Source organism: Ailuropoda melanoleuca, chromosome 1, assembly GCF_002007445.2.
Source record: "Ailuropoda melanoleuca isolate Jingjing chromosome 1, ASM200744v2, whole genome shotgun sequence".
Classification (NCBI taxonomy): Eukaryota; Metazoa; Chordata; class Mammalia; order Carnivora; family Ursidae; genus Ailuropoda; species Ailuropoda melanoleuca.
The window spans coordinates 156577578-156602560 of NC_048218.1; the positions used below are offsets into that span (position 1 = coordinate 156577578).

At 34.9% G+C, this 24983-nt stretch overlaps 1 protein-coding gene across 7 annotated transcripts in view; it reads right to left on the reverse strand.

Annotated features, from left to right (window-relative positions):
* The window catches only part of SNX13 (sorting nexin 13), a 127605-nt gene that overhangs the window by 74059 nt on the left and 28563 nt on the right, over positions 1-24983 (reverse strand). For 6 of the 7 annotated variants that reach the window (XR_004627970.1, XM_011222600.3, XM_034668807.1 and 3 more), the window contains 4 exons: positions 7985-8097; positions 3939-4041; positions 2525-2614; positions 1366-1487 (listed from right to left, as the gene is read on the reverse strand). Coding sequence is in view for 6 of the 7 variants with exons in the window: in XM_011222600.3 (XP_011220902.2) it covers positions 1366-1487; positions 2525-2614; positions 3939-4041; positions 7985-8097 (428 nt within the window). In the remaining variant the exon portion in view is untranslated. Of the gene's footprint in view, positions 1-1365; positions 1488-2524; positions 2615-3938; positions 4042-7984; positions 8098-24983 lie in introns of those variants that run through there. The other variant, XM_034668826.1, reaches the window with a different exon arrangement.

Sequence of the window (24983 nt, forward strand, 5' to 3'; positions counted from 1 at the left end):
TGAGGAACTAACCTCCTTCTAAAGCTTAGGATTAACTGAGTTACAGATGAAAAGTCGTGATAGGGTAGCCTGAGCTGGAAACATCTATGTGCACAGAGATAAAAATGCAGTGAAAGTCCCAGGGCAAAGTTCTCTTCTCCAAGATTCTCAAAAGCACAAGATTGTATTTCAAGAACCTAAGTGGGGGGGGGGGGGGCGCCTGGGTGACACAGTGGTTAAGCGTCTGCCTTCGGCTCAGGGCGTGATCCCGGCGTTATGGGATCGAGCCCCACATCAGGCCTCTATCTCTGACAAATAAATAAATAAAATATTTAAAAAAAAAAAAAAAAAAAGAATCTGCCTTCGGCTCAGGGCGTGATCCCGGCGTTATGGGATCGAGCCCCACATCAGGCTCCTCCCCTGGGAGCCTGGTTCTTCCTCTCCCACTCCCCTTGCTTGTGTTCCCTCTCTCGCTGGCTGTCTCTATCTCTGACAAATAAATAAATAAAATCTTTAAAAAAAAAAAAAATGAAGAACCTAAGGGGGGGAAAAAAGGGGGTTGGCTGACAAATAACACCTTTCAGATTTAAAAGTATTCTCATGGCCGTTGCATGCAGGTTCCTACCTTGAAGCTATAGACTAGTAGGATAATCTGTGTGTAGTGGGTAGAAAAATCTTTTAATAAAAAAAAAAAAATTTTCAAACTCATCTAAACATAAAATCCTTTCTTTCAAAAATAACTCATTTCTGTATATGAAATAGCCACCCAAAAAAATCAAGTAGTTTAAATACTCTGATATAGACCAAAATATTTTGTCATAGAGGAGGCAGTATATAAGTGAGTTTTGTAAAGTAAGAGTTTTAGTGTATCTCACAAAAATTTCTTAAAGGAAACTCATCAAAATACACTCCCTTCTGAAAATAAGTAAGCTGAATATTCTCCACTAACTTATGCTCCTTTGGTTTCCTCTTCCACTGAGAGGACTTCTATAAGGTAATGTGTCAAAAGTAGAAGAGTAGTTTTATTGAAACTATTTCCATGGCACTCAAATAAAACAGAATATCTGGGTAAGAGGTGAAAAAAAGTATTCTCAGTAAGCAAGATGAAAGACACATGATTGGACCCTGAGGAAGAAACTGACATTCAGACTGAGAGAACAGGGTTTAAATAAGATAAACACTCTGTAAATGTAAAGGTTAAATTTAAAGAAGTATAGCTTTTTAGAGCTCTAGTTCTATAATCTGAGAGTTATCTCACAATCACCTACTGTTCTACTTACCTTTTAATAACTAATAATAATTAATAATTTCCCCCTCCCATTTAAAAGTCATTTTCCTTACTGGTATAAAGAATATATTTAAATTTTTCTGCATCAGTGAACTCACCTAGTAGCAAACTGAATGAGTGCATTTTGAAGAGTCTGCCTAATTTCAAGAAGAAAAGATTCATCATCACTTAATGTATAATACCAATACTGGACATAATCCCTCAAGGAAAACTGGATAACCTAAAACAAAAATATTGGGAAAAAACACAACTTTTTAGGATTTAAAAAGTATCAGCAGCAAACTAAAACCTGAAAGGATTATTTACCAATTTATATTTACTCTCTATATACTAAACTGTGATTTAAAAAAAAAACCTGCCTTTATTACAAAAGGATCGATATGCTAAAAAACCATTTCAAAAAAATTTTTAATTATTTTTGGTGTCCTAATTCACCCACTGCTTACATTTTTTAAAAATCAGAGTTATCTATGGTCAACCCCAACCCATATTGTGGTAAAGACAGAGACTGCAGAAAAAAATAAATTTTCAATGCTCTAATATAATGAAGAGTTTTGCTTGGATGGAATGAGGTGCAAAATAATGCCAACTGACACTAATTCTCAAAAAAGAAACCATTTTTCCAAGATTATATCATCAGATTTATTGCAGCCAAATTACAAAAAAGACACAGGAGTTAAATTAAATCTAACACCTCTGATATTGCCACTATTAAATCAGTCAATACAGCAAATAATACAACTTGATGTATATTATTTTTGAAAATCAGATAAACTAAATATGGCTTTAACTATAAAAGAAATGCTAGAATTTTAAAGAACACATTATAATAAACATAATCAAATGAACATCAATGAAAAATATCTGGAGAGAGAATAATTTTTTTAATTCTAATTCTTTAATATTTTTGAATCAAATCTGGTCTATCCATTTAAAAAACTATAGTAAAATTGTCTGAATTGCCAAAACACTAAGCTTATTCATCAGCTAAAGAGCATTTTAAAATAATTAGAGACATTATCAAATATGTCAGCAAAAACTTTTTAATAAATGCAAATTCAAACAAAAGGCTTTAATATTACATAAAACACTTCATTATAAATGATTTCATAAATAAGCAGCATCTTTAAGTACAGAATCCAAGAACAGCATTATAATGAATTTCCAGCATATTACATAAATAACAAAAATTATTTCAAAAGAAATACACCTTACAACACAATATAAGGAATTCAAATACCACATGCGAAAACTCACTTGCTGGAGAGGTTCATCAATTATATTGGCACCTGTCAATCTTCTATCAATCTTTATAGTCCTGGCTTCTCGTTTCATTTCTTCTAAGCACTAAAAAGGAAATCACAACATTTTACTGCAGTTTTGGGATTTAAAATCCGTAAAGTTTACTTCTAACTTGGAACCTCCCTGTCATCTTCAAGTCAGTCAATAACCTATTTCTCGAGGCTCTGATACAAACCAAGCACTATTTCTCAAGTTAACACAGCTAGACACCCAGAAAAAAAATCTAGTGTTATCCTCAAAAATTTAGTAAAATCGGCAAAGATTATTTAGAATGTGAGAAAATATAAGATACACTGTTGCTATATTTCAGTGAAACTTTAAAACCATAAGTTAGTGTTTCATGTGAATCAAATTAATAATTATCTTTATTAAACTCTCCTCCTCTTCTCCCTTTCGCCTTGTAGCCCAAAACAGTATATCAAGTGCCAAATAAATATATTTTAATTAATTTTACTTAGGGACGATTTTTAGCAGTAAAAGAAAATGAATTTCTCTATTTCTCTGTAGTGTTCAATAAGATCAGGGGCCTGGAAATAAAGTGAAAAGTATTGAGATACTCTTCAATTAAAAATACGAACAAACAAAAAACAAAAACAAAACAAAACAAAAAAACCAAAGCACAAACATAAATATAAAACATACGCTTCAAATTATAACATGCAACCTCAAGGATAGGGTGAAATTCTTTTATTTCAGTAATATAAAGTAATATTATATATTATTATCTCTGCATCTCCTACATCTTGGCATATAACAGACAAGTTAGTAACTGTAAAGTTAAGATACTGGCATCGACTGCAGATCATTTTGTCTCTTCATACAAGATGAAACAAACTATCGCAGTATACCACAAGAACTGAAGACAATGCAAATCTGAAGCCTACCTATAATACTAAATTCCAATTTTACTTATAGATTATGATACAAAAAAATGGAAAAAATACCAACATTCAAGATGATATAAATATAATTGGGCCTAAATTATTAAAATTATAGATACTGCATAGCCTAACTGCAAGCTATATTTTTTAAGTCAGTTAAAAAAGAATACCCATTTTCTATTCTCAGGTTTCTATGCAATTTATTTCATTCCCAAGTTTGAAATCCTATGTTAACACAGTAGAAAGAGGCCCCAAATTTCTATCTTTTCCTAAAATTTGCATTCCCACTCTTAACATCTAACACTACAAAAGTTTTCAAAGTAATCTTTTAAAATGCATTTTCTAAACATGATCAGAAAGTGTCCTGTAGGTTTACAGTGAGCATTAGTGAATTATAGGAACATCTGCCAAGCCATATACAGATGATCACATTACCATCACTTCATAGAATAAGACTTTGAGGTTTTACATTCCTTTACCCTATTTACCTTAGGAATCCCAGTTGATGTTGGAGGCAGAAATGAATGTTCACACTGTTCTAGGTACTTCTCTGAGTTTGTTTTTCCAAACAGGAGAGTAACCACAAAACCCCTGAGGAAGAAAAAAATTTAGTTATAGAAACAAAACCAAAATTCTTTTATAACTTAACACATCTATTAGCCAAAGACACTTTTCAGATTTAATAGACGGTTTATCACTCACTAAAAAATCAGTTTTTGACTTCGGCAAGGCAAGTAACCAACAATTTTGTTACGCTCCAAAGTTTAAAACAACTATAAATATTCTGTGAATTTATACAAGATGTCTTTCAAAGTTTTCATATAAATATATTTCATAAAGAATCTCAGGCAACAAGTTCAAACTTTAGGAAAATCAGCCCTCACTAAATAAGTAGGCTAGCTAACCAAGGATAAAGACAAATGAGATCTAAATAAGTAGGCTAGCTAACCAAGGATAAAGACAAATGAGATCTAAATCTATAGCTAAAATCACACATTGCTATAGTTCTATTAACTAATTAATGTGAGACAGTAACGCAACTTGCCCTTATGGAAACAGAATAAACAAAGGCCAAAGAAGAAAAAAAGATATAGTTTATAATCAGTCTGGAATTTAAAAATACATATAAATACATCCCAAAGGCTAATTATTTTTAAAACAATTATAGAGTTGAAGTAAGGTAAAAATTGGTTTAGAACTGTTTTACTCTACATATTGACTAAATGCTATCAATTTTTCCTATATTTAAAATTTACCAGTTCAATCTAAGCACTACTAGGTAGATAGGAAATCCATAATAGAAAAACATCAAATTCTAACATCATAATAATCTTATAGTAATCTTACAACAATTCAACTGCTGTTGTGACAAGAGGGGAACTATGAAAAATTAAATATGGGTCAGCCTCAACTATTAAAAGGAAGATTCTCAAAGTCCTCCGCTTTTTGTGGCTATCTGCTGCTCTTTATTTTTTTTTTTTAAAGATTTTATTTCTTTATTTGACAGAGAGAGAGACAGCCAGCGAGAGAAGGAACACAAGCAGGGGGAGTGGGAGAGGAAGAAGCAGGCTCATAGCAGAGGAGCCTGATGTAGGGCTCAATCCCATAACGCCAGGATCACGCCCTGAGCCGAAGGCAGACGCTTAACGACTGCGCCACCCAGACGCTCCTATCTGCTGCTCTTCTAGTACAAGCACCACAAAAGCTGAAAGATGAGTTGAGAAAACAAAGTCATATCAGCCCATGTCAACAATTCTGTTGTTTCTTTTTTTAAAAGCTGGCCTTGGAATTGTAAGTTTCACCTGTCTTGCATCTGATATTATTACTAAGAATCAAGTTGGTCCCATATTTCAGTTTTATCTAGTGATAAGTGGATTTACAGACAAAATTAAATGCTTATATTAACTATGTATTTCTAAAATTATTGTCATGAGACAGACTGATAAAACACTAACATTCGTCCAAAGAATGACAGTAGGAAAGTAAGCTAAGGAACAGTCTAATCTCACAAAGCACCTGTTTCAGCCTTGAGGTTTAAGTAAAAACAGGTGCTAAAAATGACTGCATCACCCAAACTAACAGAATCCTATTAAATAACCCATAATACAGTATCAATAGTATCCCCCCCAAAAAACACATAATACAAAAAATCCTAAGGGATTTTCCTTCCAAAAGTTATCTTTATATTAGAAAATATAGAATTAGCTTTGACTCAGCAAAACATATACATTACCAACACTGTAGTGGTTAACCGCAGAATTTTTTTTAAAAAGGTGGTTTCCATAGGAAAATGTATTAATTCCTCTCAAACTTGCATTTTATGTAAGAAAAAAAAGTATCTTTAAAAACTTAAGAGAATAAAAAACACACTAAAACCAAAAAATGATTATATGAAATGTAATTATTTTACTTGAGATTGGTATTTAAAAGCCTATATTTGCTCTTCAAAAAATTCATAAGGCATTAAACTATACTAAGTTACATTAAAGAAAAAACAATCATTCTAATTATAGCCAAAATAGGAAAGATTTGATTCAGGAACTATGGTACTCATTGACCATAAATGAGTAATTCAGAAATGTTTAATTAATCCTCTGGGACACTTTAGGGAGGCTTTCTATACTTAAGTTGAAGCCCCCCTACTATGGCAGTGAATTTCACTGAGATTAACAATCTGTTGGAACAGAACATCAGACGAGAACATTTACGACATAGCATAAACTTGGGATTTCAGACCCTACCATGTGACTCTTAATATTATCTAATGAGTTTTTAGTGACCCTGGCATACCATCCAATATCTTATCTAAAAATTTTACAGAACTTCAGAGGTATCTAAAAATGACTTTGATTACGCCCTGATAAAACTGCAGACTCAAAAAGGAAACAAAAAAGGTTACCATGACTTTGAAATGCATGGGCTCATCACCCTTCCCCTCTTCCAAAACTTTATATGGAGCACTTTAGTGTATGAGAAATGATTCTCCACCTCTCCAACTTCCAAGGGTTCCTACTGACAAAGCAAGCTACAATTTCCTCCCTTTCTGAAATATTGGGAAATAGTCTGAAATCATTCTCCTTCACTTTCGCCAAGGGTTTATTTAATTCATGAAAGAGAAGAAATCTCTCCTTTCCAGAGAAACATCTCCTCAAAACAGTTTCCTTTCCAATCAATAAAAGCAGCCATGACTCTGTGGGGAAGAGGTGCAACCATACAGCTATGCAACCATTCTGCTCTGGTCTTAATTTGTGCAAAGGAGTGTAATTTAGGAAGCCCAGGGGGCTGCAGATCTATAGTCTTCAATCATCTTTATAGTCAGTACAGATATTCAAAATTCCTTTTATCTGATGCCTATGGCTAATTTCTAATTGTTTCAGTATACAGTACCATATCTAAGCAATTATAATGAAACTATTAAATCTAAAATAAATGCAGTTTTAGGAATAGTACTTGAGGTAGCGACTTGATTTGATTCTCACTTGTTCCACAAACAGTGGGTGCACTCCCTCTAAAATGGACACACAGAACTTTCAAGCCCTACTGTGAAAGAGGTGGGAGGTGGTAAGTACATTCAGAAACCACTCCTTGAGTGTCTTATACAGTCTTTCGGCCACAATTTATATACACTATTCAATTCAGCTAAGTTTTCTAAACCTACAGGTTCAAAAACTCTCCAAATATTTGGGGCCTCAAAAGGGTTTTTAAAAAGAACTCAAATATATTCATTCCACAAACAGTTACTTAAATGTATCTCATATATACACATACATACACATACATACACACACACACGCATATATATAAATATATATACTAACAACAAAATATTCCGGTCAGTTAAGCTATCTTGGTTTGAGTAACTAAGTAACAAGCATCTACCTCTCTTTTCCATACTTTTTTCAGATATAATTCACAACTAATACCAAATGCTCCGCACAGGAAGCTATACTAAATCAGGACTGAAACCTCTCTTGCAAAGGTTTATCAACTCAATGTAAAGCATAATCAAATAAACAATGAAGGGAGAATGGCAACATCAGGTATTCGAATTTTCTATAACAAAATGACAGCATTCACTAAGGGAAATAATATTATTGTATGAAGTCTAATCGATGAAACTATCTTCTACTATACTATATAAAACTTGATGAATCATCTCAATTTAACTTATCTTGTTAATATTGTAAGATAAAAAATTTTCAACCTTAAAAGGTAATAACACCAAAAGGAATAAGAAGTCTTTAAAACTTTTAAAATTATACAAAAAAGTTTTATATCATCAAAAATTGAAAATTTTTGTATCCATATTTCTGGTACAAATAACGATTGCCACCACTTTTATTTTATTGGATATCTTAATTTTACTTTATCATAACTGGTAAAAAATAATTTGTAAAAATTGCATTCACAAATAAATCATACTACCATTTCTCATGATCATTTTTTTCTTCTGATTGAGGTCTCGTGGTCATTTGTTTCAATTTCTAATAAGAGTATGATATTTGAATTGTTAAGATTCATTGAGAATACTTACCCACCCACAAAGCAGAGGATATAAAAGGCCAAATAAAATATTACAAAGGGTCCAAAGGTTATCAAAGAAAGGACAATGCCAAGGCTTCCCCATCCCCATATGGATAGACTGGTCTGAAATAAAGCAAAGAAAAAAAAATTAATAAATAAATGTCCTTATGAATTAGAAAAGAACCAACAAAACTAAATAGTTTTACATTTCTCCTTTTAAACATATACAGGTACTGTTTCAGTAATTGTTAAGTATTTGCTTTTGAAAATGTTAACTACATTCTTAGAGATTTATCTCTAAGAAACAATATACAAAATCTATATGCAGAAAGGATTTAAGTACATCAGCAATGATTGTTTTAAAAACGTAGTGACAATGTAAATGCACAGCAAGCAATCATTACACAAACTGTTGAATGATCTGCTGGCATGAAAAATGGTAAAAAAAAAATTTTTTTAAAGGGTTTATGAAAACATTTATATATAAAGAGTTAGGTAGACTACAAAGTTGTACTTGTTTAGAATATTTCATTTGAAACTAAGTTCCAACATAACTGTAGCATAATGAGACATTTTTAAAAAATTAAAATTTCAAGGTAAGAAATCCACATCTCACTGAAAATTGCTTCTTTTAACTCAAATTTTTGTGTCCAGAAATTTGTAAAATTATAATTGCACAACTTTCAATTACCAAAACATGCCATGAGCTCAAAAAAATCTCCAAAAATTCAGTCCTTAAAAATAAACAAAAACCCTATTTCGTTTAGAATTATACTGTATTAAATTTAAAATACTCCTTTTGTTGAAGGCAAACTGGATTTTAGCAATTTAAGTAATTATGAATAAATAAACTTATTCAATTCAACAAAATCCTACATCCATTTGCCTTGTACTGTGAGGTCCACAAAGGCAGCATTTGTCCCATTCCTGCCATCAAGGAGCACAGAGAAGAATGTCTTACAGGAATGAAACAATTAGACACTGAACCAAAAGAAAATAATAGAAAGCATTATAAGATGCTAAAGTGAACAAAATTAATGACCAAAAAACTATGGAATAGACAATAAGTTCTATGGACTACAAGAGAAAGGCAGTTTTATTTATTCATTCATTCACCAGTCATTGACTGCTTTCTATGTGCTATAAGCTCAAGGTGCTGGGGAAACCACAAGGAATAAAACATATCCTCATAAGGCTACATTCTAGCAAGGAGAGAAAGACAAGCACACTCTGATAAATTTATAGACTTCTGTTAAATTTACATTCCAGAAGGGGAAAAAAACAAATAATAAATTTATAGTTATATCAGATGGGGATAATTGCTATGGAGAAAAATATATATGGTTGCTATGTGAGATAGATAGATAGATAGATAGATAGATAGATAGATAGATAGATAGATATAACCACATAAGAAGCTTTCAATTAGATGATGTATGAACAGAAATCTTACAAAGAATTTATTTAAGGAAAATTTGTAATAATGAGTCTTCCTACCCCAAGTATTATTTTTCCATTTATTCATATTCTCTTTTATGTCACTATGGGAAAGTTTTTAAAAATGTCTTCTTTATATAAGGCTGGTGCAATTCTTATTCATTTGAATTTTTATTATCTTTTTCCTCATCCTGGCACATTTTTTTAAAGATTTTATTTATTTATTTGACAGAGAGAGAGCACAAGGAGGGGGAGCAACCAAGGGAGAGGAAGAAGCAGGTTCCCCACCAAGCAGGGAGCCCTATGCAGGGCTCGATCCCAGGACCCTGGGATCATGACCCGAGCTGAAGACAGCCGCTCAACTGAGCCACCCAGGTGCCCCCATCCTAGTCACTTTTTAAAGCGAAGACAGAGTGCCCCACTGCTGAAGTTTCTGCTTTGCCCTCATGATCTCCTCCCTCAATCAGCTGGGGATACTATCTCACCTACATAAGTGGCCTCTGACTTCTAAGAGCTATAAGGAAGGCAGGGGGACTTGGAATAAGGTACAGAGCAGTCCAATCCCTCTGACAATACTTCTGCTGAACACCCCAGTATCTGGATCCACATTACAGTACTGCCAGATGCCCAACTATGGAAAGCAGATGCTATTTCTCAAGATTCACTCAAAACCTTATCCACTGACTTCCCTGCACGAGTTCTCAAAAACTCTCAGGAAAGCTGAAACCAGACTATGACCCAGATATTTTATTCAAACTACTTTCTTGAGTGAGGTCTGACCTAGTATTTGCAATATTATTTTTTCTTTACAAAGTTAGATTTATGCTCGCTAGCCAGTTTTTCAAAGCTAAACAACTTACTGTTTAGATATATTAAGAGGTTTTAAAAATGAAACCAAGCAGCTACCTCTGTAGATAAAGGGAGCATAATAAATGTAGTATTTCTTTTTCTGTTTGAATCATACCTCTCACAATTAAAAAATTTTTCAAAGAATCACTATTAGTTAATATGGGGAAGATTATTAAATGCAGCAGTTAGTTAACACGGGGAGATGCTCGGATGTCTAAAATGCAAGTTTTCACAATCTTATCTCCTCTCATTTGAAAATGGTAGCAAAATGATCAAAACACAAATTCTTATTCATTCATTCAATAAATACTTGTCAATACCTATTACAGTGTGCCAGGTACTAATGATTTAACGTGAACAAAACAGACATTACTGTCATATTTTTAAAAATCTACAAAAGAAGACCCTTTCTTTAATTTTGAGAGAGAGTTTTATATTCCATAGACTAATAAAATTACACATTTTCAATCAAGCAAGTCAGGTGTTCATTTGCTTTGTAATCTCTTACAATAGTTAACTTCAAATTTTAAACTGTTTTTTGAAACCAGAATAGTGAATTGTACAAAACTAGAAAGTTTTATATTATTCTTAGTGTTCCTATATATATATATATATATATATATATACACATAATTTGCTGATATTATTATGTTATTATTTGGTGAAATTAAGGAAAAAAATTGATCTTTTACCATGTAAAAACACAGTTCTATTTTTTAAGATGATACAAGATGATAAAATGTAGGATCGTTTTGTTTTGTTTTAAAGATAGGTGGTTTTGGTTTTTTTTTTTTTAAGATTGTTATTCATTTACTTGGCAGAGAGAGAGACAGCCAGCGAGAGAGGGAACACAAGCAGGGGGAGTGGGAGAGGAAGAAGCAGGCTCCCAGCAGAGGAGCCCGATGCGGGGCTCGATCCCAGGACTCCAGGAGCACGCCCCAAGCCGAAAGCAGACACTTAACGACTGAGCCACCCAGGCGCCCCTGTAGGATCGTTTTGGACCACATCAGAAACTATCTACAAATTCAAACAGGTATTAATTACCTCAAGAGGTGACCTAACATGGAAGCCAAAAAATAGAAATAAATCTCTATTACAGTGATTTACCTTAAAATAATACTTGATATATTATCATTTTCTTCTCTAAATACAATAATCAATGCTAAAATATCCTTGCTATCTGATTCCCTAGAACCACTGACCCACCAACTGGGCACTGGAAGAAACCTTCAAGATCATCTACTCCAGTACTTCTCAAACTTCAAGGATCTTAAATGCAGATGCTGATCCATTATGTCTGTGATTCTTTCATTCCAACAAGCTATCAAAACTGTTTAGAACTTAAGACAACTATATTTTTATAATTCCCCTTAAATTATATAATTCCCCTTAAATTAATCTAGGTCCACAAAACTTTAATCACAAACTCCAAAACCTAAAAACCTTTGAGAACCAAAACTGTACAAAACATTCTACATACTCTATCTCATTTATTTCTCAGAACATTACTAAGTAATAAAGAAGTTAGGACAGCATAGTGCCCAAACAATATGGACTCTGAGTTAGACTGAGTACAAATCTTACCTTTACTATTTATTAGTTGGATCACCACTACACGCCTTAATTTCTTCAGCTAAGTCACGTGACTGTTGTGGGGAGTAAATAAATTAGTCCAATGTCAAGTGTTCACTATTATTCTTAGTTTAGCAAGAGAAACTAAAGCACAGAGAAGCTTTAAAAAAACTGCCTAAGGTCATGCAAGCTAATAAGTGTAAGAGTGAGATTTGATCCTAGGCAAATCCCAACTCCTTATTAAACCTTAAAATGTGTCACTGACAACTGCCTGAAGTTAAATCACATTAAGAAAAAAATGCTAAAATCATTAACGAGTGCTTTCTTTTATCCAAATATTATTCGGTTTTTTAATATGCCTCCCAAGAAATCAGTCAGAAAATGACTTGTAATGAATGTAATAAATCCCTGGTCTGAATATGAAGTATATAATTTTTATTATTAGACAATAAATTTAACCATGTATACCCTACATAAATAATGGAAAGAATTTCAGTTTCAAAGGGTGTCAATTTATTAGCATGTCCTGACACCAATATGTATCAGTTTGGCCTTGAGCATAGGGACACGTGGAAATAAAAAATGACCCCCGCTGCCAAGATACTTAAGAACGAAGAAGACAATACAAAGGATCATATATGCCTCCTGACAAAAGAAAGCAAGTAGAAATAATTTACCTTGTAATATTTTATGCCTATCAAGTCCCACTGACATTTATCTTACTTGATCCTCACCACATACTTTTATGATAGGAAGGTAGCACAATACAGTACTAAAAATAAAAAGTTAGAAATTACAGGTTTTAGTTTGCCATTAACATATTGTGTAACTTCTGCAAAATCACCCATTGATCCAGAATTCCCATTAAGCAGGCTCTCATGCCAAGTCTAGCTGTAGCAGATTGGTCAAATAACTGTCCTCAGCTATTTCGATGCAAAGCCAGACCTAGAGTTTCCTGGCTGCAGGTGGAAAATGGAGCTAAGCGGAAACAGCTATTTCAGATCACATAAAAATCACATTGTCAGAGCTCCCACAAAATGAACACTCGACTCTGATGTGTCAAGAGAATGGGTCAACCACACTCAGAGTTATAACGACCTGGTGTATGTGAACACATTATGTGGCATAAGGCAGCCAGAGAGATAGGGCTGAGAATCCTAAAACTGATACTACTTCATTGCCAACTTGGGTCATAGAAATCATATGAGTTTAGCAACAAAAATAAGTATCCAAAAGAAGAGTGGCCTTACTGAAACTATAAACTGTTTCCCTCCCACCTTATTCCACTTACAATAAGTTGGAAGTTCTTCTCCAAGTAATTTCAATGGCATGAGTAATTTCAATGAGACATGGAACCTGTCTCATTCAACATTATATAATAATTTAACCAAAGCCTGGTACAAAGAAGCTGCTTACTAAAAATGGAAATACTTAATTTACTAACTAGAGAGATGAAATGGAGGGAATGGAAAGAGAAGGGAGGGGAGAAGAGGAGAGGGTAAAGGGGAAATGGCAAGACAAGGAAAAGGTCTAGGAAAAGTGAAAAAGGACCCTAAATTGAGGTATTCATCCACCCCCCACCTTATGGCTTTAGGCAGAGCTATACATTCCTTAAAGTACAACCCACACCAAATTCCCACCTGCAAAAAAAAAACAAAAACAAAAAACAAAAAACCGGACCTTGCTCTTCCATGAGACTGATGTACAAAAAAAGCGTTCTTTTGGCTGCCTCAACATATGCGGACAGCAACCCACATCACTGCTTCCTCTATGGGGAGGAAGCCACAGAACAGGAGCGACACAGGGATCGTCAGTACATTTGCTGGGGCAACTGGTCCCAAACCCCTCTTTTCATACTCCAAGGACAAGGGAATGAAGATCCTCTTCTACACACTCCTATTTGTGATACCTAGCATATTCTTGGGAGGATGATTAAAGACTACTGTGATAAGGTGTTTTCAATTCAGCTGTTGAGCCAGGAAAGATAGAGGGCCTGAGGAAAGGGTAGACAGCTCAATCAATGACCCTGGTCTCCAAGATGGCTTACTGCCCAGCTGGCAAAAATAACAGCCACTAGATACCTGAGAGTTTCTCCTACCTCTCCCAACTGGGGTGTGTATTTTTAGTTCTTTGATAATAGACCCCTCTCCCTGACAACAGAAGTGTATTGTTCAACTGTTACACATTTTGAAGAATGAACAATGTACACACATATACAGATGACGACCTGAACAAACCCTTCACTTTTTATTAGAGCAGTAGTTATAAAAGGTCATAGACTATCACACAATTACACACAATTATGACTCCTAGCATCTAACGACAAATAGAAGCTACAATAAATTAGTGTTTTTTAAACTAGATTCTACCAATTACAAAATACCTATACACAGTTTGAAAACAACAGCAGGAACATTCATAATATGTATTTATTTATTCAGGGTACAAACTAAGCTAGGCTGAAGACCTCCTTCTCAGTCCCACAGCCCATACAATGGGAATAACTGAACTGGGGTCTTAAAGTAACTACAGCATCGGAAAAAAAAAAAAAAAAAAGATAGTATTTATGCAACACTTTCTCTTTTACAGGAAAAATCATAAAAGTATCTAAAATGTGGATGGGACAATATAGCAAAGAACAGTCCTGACAGGCTTCCAATAAATACTCAAAGTCTCAAACTGAAAAACCGCTTTACCAAGGTTTCCTGAATTTCTAATAAAAGGTCTAGTAGATACACAAAGCTGAATTAAAATAACCAAAAGAGTTTTTCAGAGACAACATATTTCTAGCTATACATATTGTTTTGGAGCCTATATAATGTAATAAATAACTCAATAAATTAAAGATATCTAAATAATAAATAAGCCTCCAATCTCCATCAAAAAGAAAGAAACAGATTCTTTTCCTAATGTTCCCATTTGGCAAATGAAAGTCTATCTTTAATTTGTTTATGAATGAGACTGATATATATATGTGCATATACATATGATGTGTATAAATGTGTATGTATATATATATATATGACATACAAAAAGGAAAAGTACTCCCTTAAAAATAACTGACTAAAGCAAAAATTTTAAAGCTACCAAAGAATAAGACAGTTAAATTTCTAATTACATGCTACTAGAATCCATCAAGATATCAGAACAGAAAATACCAATCTTATGAATTTTGCAAATTGTATTTTTTTGGATCAGCATATATACCCTGATTATTTCTAAAATTCAACTTCATACTAGTAAAGTATGTACAGCTATCACTCAGCTAAGAAAGGGGCAGAATTATAAATACACACACATTTTTTTTTTAATGTAAGGATATAGAGAAACTTTTTTAACTGATCTATGAGGAACAAAGAAAATGGGGGTAAAGGAGACAGGGTTAAGAAACTAGACATCTGAGAACACCTTGTTATGTAGATCTGACCTTGTGATGGTATAAATATTTCACATATAGAAAGAATTCAAAAAGCAATCTCTAAAAATCAAAAGCAAGTAAAGTAAAACAAATCTAACTATATACTAATAATGTGAAATAACCACACAGAGTAATTTAACTGTGGCTCATTAGTGGTATGTACTCTAAGAACCACCACAACAAAAATCTAATATTGCTTCAGTAAAAAATAGTGTTAACAGTTCCACTAAAATGAACCAAGGCTATCAGCTATGGCTAATTCCAAGTTTGGGGCAGGAAATGAATTTAAAAATGGGCCATCAAAAAGGAGAATTACAGACCGATTTCCCTGATGAATATGGACGCCAAAATTCTCAACAAGATCCTGGCTAATCGGATCCAACAGTACATTAAAAGGATTATCCATCATGACCAAGTGGGATTCATCCCTGGGATGCAAGGGTGGTTCAACTCGCAAAACAATCAGTATGATAGATCATATTAACAAGAAAAGAGTCAAGAAAAGAGGCAAGAACTATATGATCCTCTCAATTGATATAGAAAAAGCATTGACAAAATACAGCACCCTTTCCTGATTAAAACCCTTCAGAGTGTAGGGATAGAGGGTACATTCCTCAATCTCATAAAAACCATCTATGAAAAGCCTACAGCGAATATCGTTCTCAACGGGGAAAAGCTGGAAGCCTTTCTCTTAAGATCAGGAACACGACAAGGATGCCCACTCTCACCGTTATTATTCAACATAGTACCAGAAGTCCTTGCAACAGCAATCAGACAACAAAAAGGGATAAAAAGTATCCAAATTGGCAAAGAAGAAGTCAAACTGTCTCTTCTCAGATGACATGATACTCTATATGGAAAACCCAAAAGACTCCACTCCCAAACTACTAGAACTTATAGAGCAATTCAGTAACGTGGTGGGATACAAAATCAATGCTCAGAAATCAGCTGCATTTCTATACACGAACAATGAGACTGAAGAAAGAGAAATTAGGGAATCCACTCCATTTACAACAGCACCAAAAACCATACGTTATCTTGGAATTAACTTAACCAGAGACGTAAAGGATCTATATTCTAGAAACTACAAATCACTCTTGAAAGACATTGAAGAAGACACAAAAAGATGGAAAAATATTCCATGCTCATGGATCGGAAGAATTAACATAGTTAAAATGTCTATGCTACCCAGAGCAACCTACACTTTCAATGCCATCCCGATCAAAATACCAATGACATTTTTCAAAGAACTGGAACAAAGAGCCCTTAAATTTGTGTGGAACCAGGAAAGGCCCCGAATTGCCAAGGAATTGTAGAAAAGGAAAAACAAAGCTGGGGGCATCATGCTGCCTGATTTCAAGCTATACTACAAAGCTGTGATCACAAAGACAGCATGGTAGTGGCACAAAAATAGACACATAGACCAATGGAACAGAATAGAGAACCCAGAAATGGACCCTCGGCTCTCTGGGCAACTAATCTTTGACAAAGCAGGAAAAAACATCCAGTGGTTTTAAAAAAGACAGTCTCTTCAATAAATGGTGCTGGGAAAACTGGACAGTTATATGCAAAAGCATGAAACTTGACCTCTCTCTCACACCATACACAAAGATAGACTCCAAATGGATGAAAGACCTAGATGTGAGACAGGAATCCATCAAAATCATAGAGGAGAACATAGGCTGCAACCTCTTTGACATTGGCCACGGCAACTTTTTTCATGACACATCTCCAAAGGCTAGAGAAACAAAAGAAAAAATGAACTTGTGGGGCTTCATCAAGATAAAAAGCTTCTGCACAGCCAAGGAAATAGTCAAAAAAACTACGAGGCAGCCCACGGAATGGGGGAAGATATTTGCAAATGACACTACAGATAAAAGACTGGTATCCAAGATCTACAAAGAACGTCTCAAACTCAATACACGAGAAACAAATAATCAAATCAAAAAATGGGCAGAAGATATGAACACTTTTCCAATGAAGACATACAAATGGCTAACAGACACATGAAAAAATGTTCAAATCCATTAGCCATCAGGGAGTTCAAATCAAAACCACCTTGAGATACCACCTTACACCAGTCAGAACGGCAAAAATTGACAAAGCAGGAAACAATAAATGTTGGAGAGGATGTGGAGAAAGGGAATCCCTCTTACACTGTTGGTGGGAATGCAAGTTGGTACAGCCACTTTGGAAAACAGTGTGGAGGTCCCTTAAAAAGTTAAAAATCGAGCTACCCTATGATCCAGCAATTGCACTACCGGGTATTTACCCCAAAGGTACAGACGTAGTGAAGAAAAGGGCCATATGCACCCCAATGTTCCTAGCAGCATTGTCCACAATAGCTAAATTGTGGAAGGAGCCGAGATGCCCTTCAACAGATGACTGGATTAAGAAGATGTGGTTCATATATACAATGGAATATTACTCAGCCATCAGAAAGAACAATTACACAACATTTGCAGCAACATGGACAGGACTGGAGATTATGGCTAAGTGAAATAAGTCAAGCAGAGAAAGACAATTATCATAGGGTTTCACTCATTTATGGAACATAAGAAATAGGAAGATCGGTAGAAGGAAGGGAAGAATGAAGGGGGGTAAACAGAAGGGGGAATGAACGATGAGACACTGTGGACTCTGGGAAACAAACTGAGGGCTTCAGAGGGGAGGGGAATGGGGGGTTGCGAAGGCCAGTGATGGGTATTAAGGAGGGCACATATTGCGTGGTGCACTGGGTGTTATACGCAAATAATGAATCATAGAACATTGCATCAAAAAATGGGGATGCACTGTATGGTGACTAATATAACAAAATAAAAATTATTTTTAAAAAAATGGGCCTACAGCACCTTGACATACCAGAAAGCTAATGAAGACTACTGAGGATGTGTCAAAAGGACTCAGGAGACAACCTGAAAAGGCTTCAAGTGGCTAAAGATGGAATCACTAAAAACAATAACTGTAGTGGACTGGAGCATTTCAAATATCTGAATTCATGAAATCATGAAGACTTTTTTTTTTTTTATCACCTTTAAAGGGTGCAACTGCGTTTGAAGAGTGGTAGAGAATTAAACATTTATCAGGGTAATCATAAAGTTCATGAAATTTAGTTTCTCTCTAAGGAAATATTCCACATAATAAAGAAGAAATGATAGAATTAGCATAGCACTATATTACAATCCTTAATATATCAGAAATCTAGCAAAGGAGAGAGGGAGGGAGAGAGAACAAACCAGACATCATATGCCTCTTGAAAGAAAAATACACACTACCATCTATGAAAGAGTCTTGGTTTGGGGGGCGGGGGAGGAGTCCAAACCTGAATCTGATTTTAGGAAATGCAGAAGACTGAGAAACTGTTACAATACACCACGAAGATGAACTAAGCAGAATACATACTGTGAGAAACACTAAAGGGCAAAAAGCACCCAGTTTCTTCAACAAATGAAAAGCCAGGGAAAAACAGATTAAGAGAAGGGGGGACAAGGGAGAGAGGAGAAGGGTTTGGGAGAAACTGTGGGTTACACCTGTAATATGCAGAGCTTATTCTACTTGATTTTCACAGAAATACAGTGGGAAAGGAGAAGAGAAAGAAGAAGGACAAGGAGGGAAAGAAGGAAAAGAAGAGAAATTGGTAATTCTTAATATTTTCTGGATATTTAATGATATTAAGTTACTGCTCATTTTCTGCTGGTAAAATGATACTATGGTTATTTGTTTTTTTAAAGACTATTTATTTATTTGACAGAGACAACATAAGCAGAGGAAGCAGCAGGGAGAGGGAGAGGGAGAAGCAGGCTCACTGCCGAGCAGGGAGCCCGATGTGGGACTCGATCCCAGGACACCAGGATCATGACCTAAGCTGAAAGTAGACACTCAACTGACTGAGCCACCCAGGTGCCCCATGGGTGTCTTAACAAAGAGAATCTTTATGTTTTACAGACACACGATGAATTATTTACAGATTAAATCATGTATCTAGAATATACTTCAAAAATAGTTCTGTAGAGAGTGGGGGGAAAAGGAAAAAAGGATGTAGATGAAATACAACTGGCCATGAGTTGATAGTCTAAGCTGTGCATGAGGAAAGGAAATTCATTATATTAATCTTCCTACTCTTAACACTTGAAATGCCTTATTTAAAGTATTGTTTAGGGGCGCCTGGGTGGCTCAGTCAGTTAAGCATCTGTCTTCGGCTCAGGTCATGATCTCAGGGTCCTGGGATTGAGCCCCATGTCGGGCTCCCTGCTCAGCAGGGAGTCTGTTTCTCCCTCTCCTGTCTGTCTCAAATAAATAAACAAAATCTTTCTTAAAAAAATCTTAAATAAATAAATGTTTGAACATATACAATAATTGGGACATCTGGGTGGCTCAGTCGGTTAAGCATCTGCCTTTGGCTCAGGTCATGATCCCAGAGTCCTGAGATCGAGTTTCACATCAGGCTCCTTGCTCAGCGAGGAGCCTGCTTCTCTCTCTGCCTGTGTGCACTCTCTCTCTGACAAATAAATAATAAAATCTTAAAAAAAAAAAAAAGCAAGGAACAGACAGGCTAAGTAAGTAATGAGTTTTGATATCCTACTTTGTGTGTGGTTATGTGCACATTTTATATAAGACCTACTGTTCTTCAAAATAATTATTTTGGGGGGTTTCATATGATTCTGTAACAATTAAATAGCTATGTATTGGGTCTTAATTATACAAAGATGAATCAGTTTCTGCCCTCAATATGCTCACAAACTAAGTAAAATGCACATGTAATGATAAAAATGTGATGAGTGTCACAATAAAAAGATTTACAAAATGTTTAGGAAAACAGAAAAGATAAAGCCTCCAGAGCTTATAAAGTATTCAAACTCCTTTGAAATTGTCTTCCATTGGCAATTTTGCAGTTAAGAAAATCAATCTCTTTTCTTTACAGCTACCCACTTTTTTCCATCAAAATGGTACCACCCCAAACCAATTATAAACTTTATGTACTAAATTTCTGGTAATTTCCAAAAATAAAAATTCCAAGTGAACAAAGATTCACAAATGCTAAGACTATTCAAGAGTATGCCACAAAGAAAGTACTCTTTGATTGAAAAGTAGGACAGAAAATATCATTTGTTTACTGAACTTAACCAGTGCTCAAGGCTATTTATATTTTTACGTCTAAATATATTTAAAGATTCCATTTATAAATGGCAACAAAGTAAGCTGTGAGGGATAAATGCACTATTTAAGAATTTCCAAAAAACTACATGTAATCAAAGACATTCTTTTCAACAAATGATGCTGGAAAAAACGAACATCCACATGCAAAAAAAGTGAATCTAAGACAACAGATCTTAACAACTGTCATAAAAACAAACTCAGAATAGATCACAGACCTGAAAGTAAAAGACAAAACTATAATACTCCATAAGATAACACAGGAGAAAAACTACATGACCCTCAGTAGAGTGATGCCTTTTTAGCTACAACCCCACTACAGAGTAAGAGAAGGGGTGCAAGGGAGGGAGGAGGTCGGTAAAGCTCTTCTAATTTAAAAGAAAAAAGTTACTGGGGTGCGTGGGTGGCTCAGTTGGTTAGGCATCCAACTCTTGATTTCAGCCCAGGTCATGATCTCAGGGTTTTAAGATGAAGCCCTGCATCAGGCCATCCATTCAAGAAATTGATAAGCTGCACTTCATTAAAATTAAAAACTTTACCTCAAAGAAAGGCATTATCATGGTAAGTAGAAGATCAGCCACAGACTAGGAGAAAATACTAGCACAAGACACATCTGATAAAGGACTTATCCAAAATATACAAAAAACTCTTAAAACTCAAAAATAAGAAAACAAAAAACCCCAATTAAAAAACAGGCCAAAGAGTTTAACAGACACCACACCAAAGTAGATACACTGACAGCAAATAAGCGTACAAGAAGACATTCCACATATGCCATCAGGGAGATGTAAATTAAAATCACAATTAGATACCACCACACATCTATAAGAATGGCCAAAATCCAGAACACTGACAAGGACGTGGAACAACAGGAATTCTCATACGCTGCTGGTAGAAATAAATAAAACGGCATTCTGGAAGACAATTTCTCAATTTCTTACAAAACTAAATATACTCTTACCATATGATCCAGCAATCACACTCCTTAGTATTTACCCAAAGGTACTGAAAACATGTCCACACAAAAACCTGCACACAGATGTTTACAGGAGCTTTATTCATAACTGCCAAAACTTAGAAGCAACCAAGATGTCCTAAAGCAGGTGAGTGGATAAATAATCTATGGTACATCCAGACAGCAAAGTATTATTAAGCACTAAAAAGAAATGAGCTATCTAGCCATGAAAAGACATGGAGATTCTTAAATGCATATTACAAAGTAAAGAAGCTAATGTAAAAAGGTTACACATGGTATAATTCCAACTCTATAACATTCTGGAAAACGCAAAACTAAAGATCAGTGGTTGGTGGGGAGTGGAAAGGGACAAAATGGGGAGATGAATAGGTTAGAGAATTTTTAAGAGACTGAAAATACCCTGCGTGGTCTTATGATGGATATAGGTTATTATACTTCTGCTCAAACCCACCAAATATACAACACCACAAGAGTGAACCCCAAGGTAAACTGTGGACTTTGGGTGATTATCATGTGTCAATATAAGTTCAGCCTCGACAAAAAAAAATCTACCATTCTTGTGAGTGATATAGAAGGGAGACTATGCACATATGGGAGGAGAGGGTAAACAGGAAATCTTTGTACCTTCCTCTAAATTTTGTTGTAAATTGAAAATTGTTACCCAAAAAGTCTTTAAAAAAACTACATATAAATAATCACAAGTACAAAAAGATTTTAGAAAGGGAGCAAATGATATAAGTTGGCACCAGTCATGAATTATAATAAACTGACAGTCAACCTTATCAATGTCCAAAAGAACAAATGCTAAAAGTCAAACAGCTCAAAATTCATTCACCTTTTAATAAAATGTAAAAAATATATATATATTAAAGTTAAAATTAACGGTTTAGATTCATTTCATAGATTCCATAATCTTTCACCTTAGTACAGGAAACTAGGGACAAACCACTCTGATACAGAAAACTCAAAGAGAAAACTACAAACATATATAAAATATGTATCACATAATTATGGGAAATTATTACATAATTAAAATTTTAGTTGATATAATACATTAGCACATACGTCAACTAATTGCACTTAGACTCCCCTCTCCACCCAAAGAAAATCACACTTCCTTTATTCAGGGCCATCTAGTGTATAAATACCTCTCATAATCTAATCTGATATGGTCAAAAGCCAATGAGATCAAGAATTAATCATCAAATTCTAACATTTTGTAGCATTTTTTAAATATAATTTTTAATTGTAAGATCTAATTTTTATACAAATGCATTTTTTTTACAAGGGAAAGCTGTTGCTAACACATGCACAATCAAAACTAAGAAATTTCCACTTGTAAGAATCCTTACTCCTCCCTCCCAAGAAGAACAAACAGAAAAGCCAAAGGTCAGTTCCAATAAATCTCCCTGATTTTCCCATTGAACAAGTAGGAGACTTCCCATAAAAGTTCTTTACTTTGACTCAACAAAAATAAATAAAGATAATACAGTAAGCCCTAACAAATTATGCTGAGTTAATTTAGTAAATCAGGTGTTCTGAACTTGAAACTGACAGAAACATTATTTATGTGGGCTGCATTATTTGGGCAAAACAACAAAGCAGAGTAGGGGAGAGTGAGAGAGAAAGAGACAGAGACAGAAACAAAGAGTGAGAGAGAGGAGAGGGAGAGTGTTTTAATTTTGTACTTAAATATGCTGGATAAAATAATAAGAAAAATATCTTCCCTAACTGATCATGGTGCTCAGGATCAAGAACTCAGCAAATACGGAGCAGAAGGTAACAAAAATTCACTGTCAGGATACTTAACTGCAAAATGGATAAGTCTCAGCCCATTTGACTTCATGAGCCAATTATTACTCAGTCTTCCAAACCAAGGGATTGAGCCTGTCTTTTTTGCCAGTTAGTCTTCTGTGGCTTCCAGTCAAGTTTCCTTCCTTACCCTTGTATGAAATAGAACAAAACACATCTCAAATATCTCAGTAGGTGACGCTAGTTGATCTTCTTTATGAAGAATTTAAGTTTTGAGACAGGGATCAAAAACTGGTGTGTTTTATCTGGCCAACATAGTATTTTTTTTTTTTAATTCCGAATAAACATTTAAAACACCACCTACAAATCAGGATTTCTGGCTTTTCTTAAAAAAATTAAAAATTTGGGGGCACAAGGGTGGCTCAGTTGGTTAAGCATCTGCCTTCAGCTCAGGTCATGATCTCAGGGTCCTGGGATGGAGCCCCACAGCAGGCTCCCTGCTCAGCAGGGAGACTGCTTCTCCCTCTCCCTCTCTTGCTCCCCCAACTTGTGCTCTCTCATTGTCAAATAAATAAATAAATATTTTTTAAAAAATGAAAAATGTGGAATTATATCCCTACAAGGAAACAATGAGATAAAAGTGAGTGGCAACAACCCACATGAAAATAAGCCAGGAACAGGAGTTCAGTACTGCCACAGTACCAACACTTGCTGAAAGGTTTATCTGATTTTAAGTCCAAGATATAATGTATCATCATAACTTCACAGCTGTTTTAAAGATGCAAAATACTGGTCTACAACTATGTCATTATTAAAAGTTGGGAAACAAAAGATAAACCAAGAGTAGTATGTCTTAAAAATGGCAGATAGCCTATTACTTAGTTGAAGCAAAGGTATAAATACATATGCCTACTTCATGAAGGGATCTAAATTCACACACCTGAGTTAGGCCTTTCCTTCTCCCTAATTTAGTCTGACAACAAACACTTTAAAGGGGGCGCCTGGGTGGCGCAGTCCTTAAGCGTCTGCCTTCGGCTCAGGGCACGATCCCAGCGTTCTGGGATCGAGCCCCACGTCAGGCTCTTCCACTAGGAGCCTGCTTCTTCATCTCCCACTCCCCCTGCTTGTGTTCCCTCTCTCGCTGGCTGGCTCTCTCTGTCAAATAAATAAATAAAATCTTTAAAAAAAAAAAAAAAAAACTTTAAAGAAGAATAAACTAGTAGCCTCAAGAAGAATCCAATGGATGAAAAAGGGAAGGAAGAAAATTAGGAAATCACAAATAGGAACTGCAATAAGGAAATTTCTGAAGTCTGTTAAAGTGATTAAGAATAAAAGGAAATAAAAGAGATCAGAGAAAATTAATACTGCATTTTAAGTATGCCCTTGATCATCTTTAAGGGGAAAATAAAAAGCCTACAATTCCCACGATACTGTTTTCATTCTCACAGTCTTCTACATATGTAATCCCTGAGTAATCTTGTTTTCTAATCCACCACTTTTCACTACCTCATATGTAGTGTGACTTTCAAAACTGTACCTCTAGCCCAAATATGCCTCTTGAGTTTCTGAAACTTACAATTAACTGTATACTTAACACTTCTGCCTAAATTTCTCATGAGTACCTCAAATTCATCATGTCCAAAAATAAACTCATTACATATCCTAAATATATCCTATATTCCCTTACTTAAAAGGAGCATCAGTGCCTATCCAATTACTGAAAAGATAAATCTCAAAGTTATCTTGGACTGTCCCCTCTTGGAACTGTCACATCCAACTAATTATATTTTATATCCTAAATATCTCTTGGGGCCCTCCCCTCTTCACCACTAAAGCCTTAGACAAGACCTT